This window comes from Tamandua tetradactyla, chromosome 15 (genome assembly GCF_023851605.1).
Source record: "Tamandua tetradactyla isolate mTamTet1 chromosome 15, mTamTet1.pri, whole genome shotgun sequence".
Lineage (NCBI taxonomy): Eukaryota > Metazoa > Chordata > Mammalia > Pilosa > Myrmecophagidae > Tamandua > Tamandua tetradactyla.
The window spans coordinates 12,708,915-12,721,770 of record NC_135341.1 but is presented as its reverse complement, the minus strand read 5'-3'; the positions used below and the strand labels follow the sequence as shown (position 1 = coordinate 12,721,770).

Sequence of the window (12,856 nt, the reverse complement as noted above, 5' to 3'; positions counted from 1 at the left end):
CCCTTCCTTTTCCTTTGTTCTAACTTTCCCCCAACAGTTTCCCCTAGCCTCCTGCTGGGTCCATCAACTTCTAAAGACTAACAATCTAATAATTTTTTGTATTTTTAAGAACACTTAATAATGTTTTAAAAAAAAGGAAACGCCTATAAAAGTCTCTATCCATATCATAAGAAGGGACTCTAGTCTCTCTAGTACGGATTCCAAATAAGTAGTTTTCACCCTGCCTCTCTCCCACACCCCGACTAACCATTTCTGTATTTTTCAGGAAGTCCAAAAGAAATATCCTTCTTTGTCCATCATTTTTCAAATGGGACCATAACTATGTATTGGATAAATGAGTTAAGAACTAATATGAAAAACAAACAGACAAAACCAAAAAAGCATGCATTATCACCAATAAAAACTAATATTTTGTGATTCCAAAAGAGTGTGAAAAAGCAAAGCCTGCCTTCTAGTAAATGCCATTTACTTGTCTGAATTTCTATCAACGCTCCAGCAACACAACACTGTTTCCTGGGTCACCTTTACCATTTGGAAACATTTTTCCCCAAGCACTCACAGGAACCCATCTACATAGCTGTAAGGAGTATAACAGGAATTAAGTATGCCCCAATCTATGTTAATTTAGGGGGTTCACCACTGAGGGATCATTTAAAACACTCGTGGGATTTAACCACGAGTGTTTTAAATAATCGTATATAGTAAACGTACATAAGAAACATACGTTAAGGTGTCGTATCCCTAAGTTCTTACAGGTAGCAGGAAGCAATTTCCTAAACCAATGTCTGTGTCGCTGATGCTTTTCTATTACTCACCCAATTCCGGCTGCATTTCTGCTTGTTTCTTACTCTCCTTACTTACCTACTATTTTCTCTTTTTCATCCTCTATTTTGTTTCCTTCTCCATAAGGCTTGAGCTGGGTTTGTTTTTATTCTTTTCCATTAATGTGTGGGAACCATTTTTACAAAGATTAATTTTACTCAAAAGAGATAAAACATGACGTTGACAGGTCAGGGCTGGAGGGTGGTCAAGCGCCCACCTTCTCTCAGTCCCTCCTCCACCACATTTCCCAACACTTTCAACCCAACAAGAAGGCTTTGAAGCCTCCACGGAACTGTGAAAATCTTAAGCAAAACACTGGGACCCTAGATGGGTTCCACTGGCATAAAAGATGGTGCTTACAGTCAAGCAGAAAAGCATAAAACATTCACAGAAGTTAAGGATGATAAGGTTAAAATTCACCCCCATGTCCCCAGCACCCCTCGGCTCCAAAGTTCAGTACCTGCTGTTGCTGCTGGATGTGGGCGAGGTCGGCGGCTCCAAGGTCCCCTGCTGGCGTCTCCCCGTTAGACCGCCCCTCCCGGAGACTTCCGCACTCTAATAAGTGGCTGCTGCTGCTGGACCCATTCTGAATGGCTGAACCGTTACTTTTTGTCTCAGTCCCAGATTCTTGCATCATGACTCAAAAACCTGGTTAAAGAATTTTCAGGAAGGAGAAAAAAAAAAAAAAAGAAAGGAAAATGCAGCTGTTAAAACAGTTGTTGTACATAAGGAGACATGCCCTGTTTTGAATGTTGCCAAAAACTGTAAACAGTTGTCATTTTCTTTCACTCAACTTATTTCTTGGTAGTAGTGGTCAAGTCTCCTAGTTTATGTATATGGAACTGTCGGTCAGATTCCAGGTTTTAGCAGTATTGCTTTCAGTATGGCATATTTTTCCTCTTTGCTGTAAGAAATGTTTTCAGGTGAACCTTGAATTGTTGATTATATTATTTTGATTATATCTGGATGTTTTGCTTGAAAAACTAATGCGTCATCGGATGAGCAAATTAAGAAAAATATTAAAATTTAATACATGCAGGCAACTCTTTGGTGATGCTACACTCTTTGAGAAATATTTTCCAACTTCAGTATATTAGGAGATGACACACAATATCAGAAGATTCCCAGAGGAAATCCATGCTGAAAAACCTCACAGTCAGACACCAAAAAGCATTCTGAAGTTTTGTACTCCTTGGAATACTTCAGTAAACTCCCTAAAATGGGCCATTCTGATAAGATGGGCAACATTCAGAGAGAAAAATCACAAGTCCCCACTTTTCAGATGCTAAATAATTCGGATTCTTATCTTTGCCTTTTGGCTAAAGTTGACCAGCTATACCATTCAAAGTTCGGCACCTCTCATGCTGGAACACTGGCCTATAGGCTTTTTTCAGGCCTGAAAATTCTGTACCTTATTATACTTATTTTGGGGAAAAAAAATCATGCCTAGGCAGATCTAAGAAAAGGTCTGAATGTGAATGTGCCAAACATCTAGTAGAAATAATATATAGCGTAAAATGAGTAGATAAGAAATATCACCATGTTCAAGTAATGTCTGCATTCTGCCTGCTTACTTGGCTCAAAATGACTGTCTCTGGGAGCCAATTGAGATGATTTACATATACATCCTCTATTTTAGTCCTGATAGCAATCACTTCCCCCCAGTTTACAGATGAGAAAACTAAGGCTCCATAAGGATCAATCTAATTTGCCTAGAATATATCACAGCTAGTAATGGTGGAATCAGGATTTGAACCACTTGAGTCAGATGTCCAAAGGCATTTAACCACATGTTTTCTTAAAGCTGGTGTGCTTTAAGAAAACCATGATAACAGTGGGCTCACACGTCTAAGTTCATAAATTAGGACACTCTGAAAAGGGGTAACACTCTCACTTAAGGAAGGCGACAATTAAAAACACTAAAGCTGAGAAAGGCGTGAATGGTAACGACTTTAAAGTGAAATATCAGGATCCCAGGCAAAAGGACCGAAGATTGTTAACACGGATTTGTTCCATCATGGAAAAGCACATGCACAACCAGTACTATAGTTCTCTCCTCTACACATGAAATATGTGACAGCAGAGAACTTTAAACATTCTAGACATCTTTAAATGAGATTGTCCTCTTTGCTAGTAATTGGTTTAAGTCTGCTTTCTGCAGACTTGTATGAATACCAAATGGAAAAATGGAAAGCTGAAAAATTCACATTGTTCTTCGTTTCCTTTCAGTGCATAGTATGATTCAACTTGACTATAAACTTCATAAACTCGGAAGATATATTTTTTCAAGTTAATCCAATTCTGAAGTAGATTAAGACTGGCATTTTTTGTTAACAGGTGGGAAACAAACTCGGAAACACCAGCTGATTCACTCTTCTCTTTAGATCTCCCAGTAATCACAGTCCTTTAAAATACATCCATCCTCACTGTCTGCTGAGTAAATCACCTACTGAAAAAGCAACTAAAATCTCTAAGAAATAAGAACCAGACAACAAGATATTTTGTAGCAATGCAAGTACACTGTTCCTCACCACAAAAGAAATCAAGTGTAACACCTAGGGACTTTTCTCAATGTTTCAGTTTCTTTTCCATAAATTGTCTCATCTGTGTAAAAGTTAAGGAAAGGACACAGTGCTTATGTATTTAAGGGAGAGAATATTTACCTTAAACAGGTTAGCAAGGAAATCCATTTAATTATTGGGAAATGTCACAAGCATTCCTAAGGGGGAAAAAACTCCATTATCGTACCTTCCAGGAAGTTTATCCATAACAGGGAATGGACCCCAGTTCATGTGAAGAAAAATTGTTAAGAACTTCGTGTATCAAAATGGGCAAGAAAGTATTTTTTTGTATTTTTTCAATAGGTGAAGTTTCTTCTTGTTGAATGGTTTCTTCTAATAGGAATTAGTGTGTATACATAAACTTTATGCCTGCCCTCAGAATGGGGCACATTTGGCCAAATACCCTTTTCCTGCCAGAGTAGAGCTGCCAGCAGAATTCTGCTTTCAAACCATGTGACGATAGGAATTCCAGACCTGGAAACGGGTTGTCTAAGAGACCACCCTGCTTTTGTTTGACACCATCGCGGTGGGTACGGTAAGAACAATCTCCAATACACAATTCGATGAGAAGGCCCGGTTTTTGCTCAGTGCAGTTCCAAAGACGACTGCCAAGTCCTCCAGTACAAGTTTTCAGGAATCATGCCAAGCAGCTTGGCTTGTGAAGCAAGTTTGTGAGAGTGCAGGTTTTAGGACCAAAATTGCATAAAGGATTATTTTGGTCTGAGGATGTCCTTAATTAGTCAAGTGCTAACAGTAGTATGTAGGTTGGAAGATTTAAAATTTCCCATAATCTCTGACACCAATCAGGAGAAAAGAGCTTTATGAAGAGCACATGTGAAAAATTAGGAGTGTCAATGTCCAAGAAAATTTCTAATGATATCTAGGCTGGAGTATTTTTTTCTATAGAGCATTCCAAGCCATTTAATAAGCCTTTATTTATATCTGTATCACACTTCACAAACTACAAAGCCCTCTGATACACATTTCAACTTCCTAATAAGTCTATGAGGGAGAAAAGGCAGGTAACGTTCTCCCCATTTTACAGTTTAGGAAACTAAAGCTCAGCATGTTAAGGGATAGATACACCCACAATGATTCCCCAAGTCAGTTCTTTTAATAAATAACTAAGGATTTCAAATTTGCAAAGCCCTGTGCTAGGTGGTGAATGAATAAATTAGCAAACAGAAAACTAAGTAAATTCCAGAAAGGACAACAATGAGAATGGGAGATGGTCAAAGAGAAGCATCTACAATATAACCACAAGAGTGTCAGATTATTTTACAATATTAGTGATCTGAAAGTCAAGCAATAGATATCAGAGGCAACCATCTTCTCCATATATCAGGGAACAACACACCCTCTTTTTTAGAGGGAGCTGGTCCTAGGCACTCAGTTTACATAACTTCTGCTTCCTTCGGGGATTCCCTGTAGCCAACTGCCTCGCATCGTGACAAATTCTGAACATGAAATGATACATAAGCATCGAAAGTGCCAGACGACAAAGGCACGGCACAGGGAGAGTATGGCCACACCTCTGATAAGTCCTTTCTCCAAAAAACAAGGCCAACCCTTCCTCTGACTTCCTGGATGGCTTTCTACAAATAAGCTGGGGCTGTTTAAATCACACATGATCTATTAAACACACTTCTACGAAGGCTGGTGCTACAATTGCAAGGATGTCAAAAAGCTTAAGGAAGCCTAAATGGCCCGCTTCTCATCTTTCTTGGAAACATGAAAGAGCTACTGATTTCAAAAGATGAATTTTTGTGCTGGAGAGACTTGTACGTATAAGCTGAGTTTAGTACGCTTATTTATTGTTGTTGCCAACAGAGCTGCTCTCTGGACGTATTCTGGAAAATTCATAATGTCCAGGCCAATGTATTTATAGTAAATTAAAGCAATGCTTTATTATTATGATTATTTCCTTGGTTACAGTGTTGATGCCGAAAATTTAAGGAAAATAAAACCCTTGTTATCACGCTGGTGAAAGATTTTAAGCTAACAAAAAGTTCAGTCTTGATTCCAGGGCAGTTAATTAAGGTTGACCAAGTCAGGCAGAAGTAAATTAACTTGGCTGATCAATTATTTATATGAAGCAGAATAAATGCCCTTATAGAACTTGGCCTGTTCATGAAAGGATGTGTAAATTAAACTAAACATGGATTTGTAAAATATGGTTCTACTTCTATGGGCAGAAGAGTAGAAAACTGAATGACAAAATCACTTTTAGGAAAATAATTAGAGGGATTTCATGGTCCTTTCCCCATCCAAAAGGAAAAATTTCCTTTCTCATTATTCATATATGTGCAGGGTAAGAAGGAAAGTGGCACACAATTTTGAAGAGATAGCAGAAGCTCTTGCCAAGGTGGAAAGAGGGAGGGAAGATAGGAAGGGCAGATGAAGGTAGAGAAGGAGAAACGTACAAACGGAGAGAATATTCTCCATTCAGTATTTTAGAAAGTGAATCTCAGTATTTTACAAAGTGTGGCTATCACTTAGGAGTTAACACAGTTTAGAGCTTGTAGACTGGAAATGAATGAGCATAGGAATGGGACTTGCTTTAGTTGTAGGAGTGCTTTTTAAATTACTCATGCTGCAACTTTTTTTTGGGGGGGGGGGTGCATGGTCTGGGAATCCAACCCAGTCTCCTGCATGGGAGGTGCGCACCATGTTGCAACTTTAAGATTCAAAATCCCCAACAACCGTGTTTATGCAATTCAGGAAAAAAAGAAGATAAACCTGACTGTATTAAGATATAATGCATACATTTATTTTGGGATCTCTCCTGGTAAATGAATTGGTTCCCTTTTAAGTGTGTGCAAAGGATTTGCATGGAAACACAAGATAAACAGAGGCTACGGAGCAACCTGCCACACGGATTTTCCTTTCCTAGTAGGCAAAAGGAGGGATAGCCTCGGATACCGAACCAGCTTAGTACTCTAATTCCTTCTGTGGGTGGTACTCCCCTTCAAAATACAGATGGAACCAAGCAACAGAGAGCATCCCAAATCAAAGTGGGGGACTTGTAGTAGAGTTTTGCAACAAAGGAGACCTTGTAACACCTAGCACGTGGCACACGCGTTTGAATTGCTTGCCCTTCACTGGGCAAGATGAACTGGGGCAGGCGGGAGTGAAGAGATGAAGGGCTGGTAGAGGGGATTACAAATGAAATACAGAGGTTAGGCACACAAGTGAGGAAAGGGCATGATGGAGGTTCCTCAATTGTTCTCAAGTTGCTGAGTCACTGTCTACAAGTGGGCTTTCGGAGCATACTCTAGCAGGAAAATGGGGGGGGGGGGGGCACAAAACAAAACAAGAGAAACAGTTGTAACCGCCAATTAACATTTTCTCCTCTGAGAAACCCTCTACAAATTCTGAATGAACCAGACAGACACCAAAGTCTACCCACTGCCTCCATTGACAGGGGCTGCATTTCATGAAAACATTATCCACGGGCCAAGTTTAGGCAGAGAAGGCCTGCGCTGACTGCAGTTATGAAGGCACCATCTTCCAAGACCAAATGCTCATAATTATAACAGAAAGGCGTAAATTTTCTAATGCATGGCAGTTCAAAAAGTAATCAAGGGAATGAGCCGGAGGGCTATTTTAATGTATGCAAAGCTAGTGACCCACAGTAAATGGGAGGTAAGCTACAATGAATGCAAAGTAATGCACACATACTAAAGTCCTGGTCTGATGAGGGACGGCTAAAATTAACACCCAATTAATTTCCGAATTGACAAACAAATGAAACCCATAAATCTACTTTCTCATTAATTTTCTTGTGGTATAATTTAAAGCAGTAATATGAGGGCAAAAACTGAGCATTATCCATCATAAATATCAAAAGATAGCACTGTAACACCATAAATTATGCATATTACCTGTTGTTAAAAATGATTTATGCATTATCAACTTTATTGTGCTCTGTAGATGTCTAGATCTATCTAAAATTCTGGAATTTCATTTAGGCCGTAGGGAGAAAAAGTTCAGCAGCAATGAAATTGTCAAAAGCGTGCTTTAAAAAAATTCAGCCATTTATGTAGGTATCTGGGAGACTGGGGCAAAATTGGGATGATCCCAGGTTTTCCATGAGCAGAGGCTAAGAATCTCATGGAAGAGAGGGGCTGGGCCTGCCAGGGGAGAAGAAGCCAATCACTCAGTTCCAGGAGCACACCTCCCAAAAGACACTGGCAAACTGTTTCCTAAAGGAGCTGCTCATTGGTCTCCTCTCTGGAATGAAGGAAATGCTGGAAAGGGAGGAGTGCAGACAAGCTACATGGGTTGTCTCAGCCAATGAGGGGCCATCTACAGTATGGGCACTAAGTGACACAAGGAACCCTCAGTGGAGGAAGTCTGGGAAGAAAACTATGCTCATTTACAATAACATTATATGGTTCAAAGGAGGAAGAAGAGAAAATAGGAACTAGCTTGTGGTTATCAATTAAACAAGAGGAAGAAGCATTCAGATTAAAATGGTTCCTTGCCCCCACCTTTCCATCTCCATTTGTTGAATACTAATAAAAAAAAAAATCCACTACCTCAAACTTTACTGTTAGGTCCACCTTACACATAATAGGAATTTAATATACAATTGGCTAAATTCTTGACTAAATGATTAAATGACAGAAGAACCCAAATCCAACCTCTTAATCACAAGAGAACAAATGATGGCTAGCCCCTATCTTTTTATTACAACTTTTAAACTAATGTATGGTCTTCACTTCTTTGGAATGACCAACTCTTTTGGAGTTCTGAAATTCCCCAAGGCAATCATTTAAGCCACTAAATCATTTTAGGTATCAATAAAAATAAGACTGTCGCAGTTGTTGAAAAACTCATCCCAAACCATGGCATGTTTTAAAATACATAAGGTAGAGAATCGGATGTTTAATTTTCCTTGTTAATTCGACTCAGAATAGAATTGGAGGAGTACGGTGGTAATAAAATAATGTTCCTAACAAAAATGATGGCTTCTGTTTTCTACCCGATGTTCAGTCTGAAGTCATGAGACTTCACATTTTTTCAAGAAAAAGGGATTTCTGCATTCTAGTACCAATTCTGTGATGTTGTTCACTGCCAGAACTCATCTTGCTCAAACTTTTTTGGTTACTGCAATTTTTCTAAGACACTGATGAATGGAGATAGCAAGCCTTCTCTCTCCAAAAGTTAAATGTCCAATTTATATTTTTAGGTTTTCGGCTGCTGTTGATCTTGTTTCCCAACTCTCCCAGTAGACAAGAGTTAAGTGCTGAAATCATAGTAACTGTACACAAACTGTGGAAGTTAGAAAGAAGCCACTCTTGGAAACAGAGGTACAAAGGAGCTCACAGACCCACTCCCTCACATATTAATCCAGACAAGCTCAAATAATTAAATAGAGACCAAAAAGGAGCTTTGCCAATCCCAGCGCTAGGCTGTTTGCTTTGCCACAAGGAAGCCTTCTGAAGCTCAGGGCATGACGAGGCCAGGTGTTCTGGGGAGCTTAATTAAAACACATTTTTACTGAACAAAATAGGTTTTAGGTTTGAGAACTAACAAAGCCTGCTGAACTTTAATCATCGGAACATTCAATCAACAGAATGCTCACAAATAGCCCTGTGGAATAAAGTGACCAACAACCAGTTCAGACTATTTTTTTCATTTCCATATTTTATGTAGTTTAATATACACGGGGCCAGGTTCATAACACCAATTAATGATCGGCGCGTTGGAGGACACACTTCACATATCTCTCGGCCTGGTTCTGGCCGCGAACCACTCTAGCGGCCAAAGGGAACAATATGTTCACAGCATCATGGCAACTTAGTGAATGCAGACCATCAGAATTCTGGTGCTTGCATTTCTCAGTTGTGTGAAAGGCACAATTATGTAATTTTATCCTTCAAAAACTCCAATGTACGTATGTGTATTTTTCCCCCAAAAGTTGCTCTTACAGATATATTAGTAGACTTTCTCTGATAAAAAAGGCCCGATTTGCCCCTCAAGGTCATGCCCCCTGGCCCCCACCCTCACTCACCTCCCTTTGTGTTGCTGTATCTTTGTAATTTACAGCAAATGCTTGCAGGCCCTGCCTGGTGTTGAAACACAAGGCAAATACAGAAACAGCAACAAACAATATCTAAAAAAAAAACAACAAAGATGATGTGAGCTGAGTTCTCTCTGCTGTTTGCAAAACATGACAAAGGACAGGCTCATGTTGGTTAATGTGGCTTCCAGAGTGCAAGGAATAAGACTTAGCGTATACCAAGCTGAATAAGGAGACACAGTGGCTACTTCACTGAACTAGAAATGACACTAAGCACAAACTCATTTTAAAACGAGGCAGATAAGAGTAACAGGTAAGGATAAAAAAACACTATTTTGTTGTATATTAATTGTCTGGCTTCCTCCTGGTTAAAATGATTTCACTTATACCACAGAGGATTTACTTGGGACACCTCAATCTAAAAGTTAACTTTCCCTTTTCAAACTTGACAGAGAGTACACACATCAATAGGAACACATCTAACCCGCATGACAACACATAGTACAAATACAACAGCACAAAACATAAGGATTGTACCTTTCGGTGGCGAGTGCCTTGTTCATAGCACTAGACTTCTTCTCCCAGACCTTCTACGTCCTTGTTTGTTCCACAAAGAATTTTCTAGCCATCTCTGATGCACTATTACTGAGCTAGTGGCCTTTCAGGAGAGCTCTCTCCCCTCTAAAAAAAGCAAACAACTGCATAGATATCATTACACTAAGGAAATCTCTTAGAAAAACCAAACAACTTGCTAATCTCTCCAGCCCCTTCATCCAAGCAAAAGATAAGAAAAGCAAACCTAAGTCCCTTTCAACCACATTCCAGGGACAAGTTCCCCTTTTTCTTCCTTTATCAAAATTTGAGCATTTAAGTTTTTTTTTTTTTTTTTTTTTTTTATAAAAACAGACCTTGCAGGATAAACTGCTGCTCACACCCGCAAACAAAAGCAATATTTGTTTAATAACGATTGCTGCCATGGGTACAGTAAACAAGAGGCCCTGCATTTATGTTTATGAACAAACACATCATCTTACAAGAGCAATTTAACATTAACCAGGTGGAATAATCAACAGATTTCATAGGTGACACCCGGGGCAGAACTAACGTAAACAGAACTGGGGAGGAGAAAGGGGCCACTCTTTGGAATCAAGGTCGAAGCAAATGCATTACAGAGTAAACAGCTGGGAAGAAGGCAAGATAAACAAATAGTCATTCTTCTGACATTTAGAGAGGCAGAAAGGTTGTATGTTACATAGATCAGCTGCTGGCCACCATGAAATCAACCCAGTTGGAGACCAAGCCTGCTTGTTTGCACAATGCCATGTTTGCTTATAAACAACAATTTGCTGTTACCAACCTCGCATTACTCATCATCATATAAGCCAGAGCAGATCAACTGAAATCCGGTTAACTCTTTGCTGGTGACATCACTTAGAAATAAAAAACACGATCTCCTGTACGAAAACAAGGTCACCCCAGAATAAGGCAAAGAAAATACACTTTTATTTCCAAGATTGCACATAAAAATAAAGCATCTGTATGGTTTAAACTGCTGAAGGTTGGATTTGGAAAGCGCTTTCAAAGACTAATGTTTTCATGCTCGAGTAACTCTACATTCATTTCCTGGGTATCTCTTCTTTTATCAATGAAATCATACGGGTCAAACACAGATTTTCATCTTGAATGCTTTATCTAGAAGGAAAACCCTGGTGTTCCTTTCTCCACATACCGAGCTTCCATTCTAAGATATCTGCAAGCCCCCTGACCCCACAAATAGAATGGTAGCATTCTCAACTGCTCTGCAAAATTCAAACTACATCGGCTTATGATTGTTATGATTTTGTCCTTTAAACAATACTATGTAAATAAATTAATCAGCTGACATTATACATAATCATTCAGGAGCTCATTCTGTCAGTTTATCAAAGAAAGACATCTTCAAAACCAAGAGTGAAAACTTCTACTAAAGAACTAAAAAAAAGTGTCTACTAAAAAAAGCACTAAAAAGATGTTTCACCTTTAAAACTTTACTCCATGTGTATTAACATGTAGACATATTATATGTAACATGTAAATCATTATATATATAAATATAATATTGTATTATATATAAATATGATAAGTATATTAAGAAAGTTATCATGCCTTATCAGAGACACCATATTGAGGGATCCAATTTGGACTAAAAGTATTAGTTCGATTTAGATACTTTAACATTATTAAACTACTTAATTTGGATACGTGTGAGTAAAGTCCCTCCATTATTTAAAATTTAATAAGCAAAACATACTGAAAAACAGTTTGGTAATTTATATCTCACACTCAGTTAATTAATTTTTTTTTAATTCTGCATTACTTCAGTGCAAAGTACAGCAAACACTGCTGGATATCCAAAGCAAAATATGAAAAAGAGAAAATGAAAAAAATAAAAGATATACTTCAGAGGATTTTGGCAATTACCTTAGTAACCATCAGATTATTGGAATTTTCATCTCTGTCTATAACACATAAAAATGTTGGCCTCCTCACCCCACCCGCACCCTAGTTCCAAAGTAAACTTCTCAGCTTTCTCCAGCTGCTTTTGTTCCCATCTCCTCTTTCAATTATTTAATTGTTGTTCTGCAACCCTAAAGTCACAAAATGACTCCAGTGTTTCCCTGGGTTTTTGTTTTGTTGGGCTGAAGTTTATTTCCTAAGTTCCCCCCGCCCCCACAACCTCTTCCCCCACTTAAGGCCTCAACAAGCTCTGAGGAAGAAATTTCCGCTAGGTGGTTCAATGCACCTTCCCTCAGACCCTGGATCTCTTACCACCTGACAGAGTGAAAGGACCCCCAGGCCATTCCCATTTCAGCCCCAGAAAGCCCTCTAAGGCTCAAGCTGTTTTACTGTCCCTACAGAAGGAAATCCATCCTTGCTCAACTCTGAATAATGATGCAAGTCTGGCTACTGGAGCAGTTAAATAGCCTCCTCCTCAAATGCTTTGGCAGTGGTACATTCTAAAATGCCCTACTCCCTACTGTATGCATGTGTACAGATGACTAGGAGGCAAAGAAAGGTCCAGTGCCTTACTCAGCATTCCAGCGAAACGCAAGAGAGGAAAACCCAAGACATAAAAGCAGGACACTGTACGAGACCATCCTTATTACCTACCTTCACTGGAAATGCTGGTCATCCAGTATGCTCACTGAAAAACAAATCTTCCCAGGGTTCTCCTGAACTGGATGGTCAAAGATTATAAACATATTGTTTACAATTCAAAAATGATAATCCAAAGACTTGTAATCATTTCCCTTGTTAAAGGCCAATAATGAACCTTGGAGTTTTAAAGCCACACCTAGACTTACAATCATTACTACAAACATGGACATCTTTGTATATTGAAGATGACTATTGATTCCTTACCAGTAGAAGGAGCAATAATTTCCTTCTTTCCTTTCCCTAGTAT

General features: G+C 38.9%; 1 protein-coding gene across 14 annotated transcripts in view; it reads right to left on the bottom strand.

Annotated features, from left to right (window-relative positions):
• FOXP1 (forkhead box P1) overlaps nt 1-12,856 on the bottom strand; it is a 613,321-nt gene that overhangs the window by 234,543 nt on the left and 365,922 nt on the right. For 12 of the 14 annotated variants that reach the window (XM_077128707.1, XM_077128708.1, XM_077128723.1 and 9 more), the window contains one exon: nt 1,283-1,470. In XM_077128707.1, the coding sequence (XP_076984822.1) occupies nt 1,283-1,459 (177 nt within the window). In that variant the 5' untranslated portion in view covers nt 1,460-1,470. Of the gene's footprint in view, nt 1-1,282; nt 1,471-9,402; nt 9,889-9,948; nt 10,263-12,856 lie in introns of those variants that run through there. The other 2 variants (XM_077128711.1, XM_077128714.1) reach the window with 2 other exon arrangements.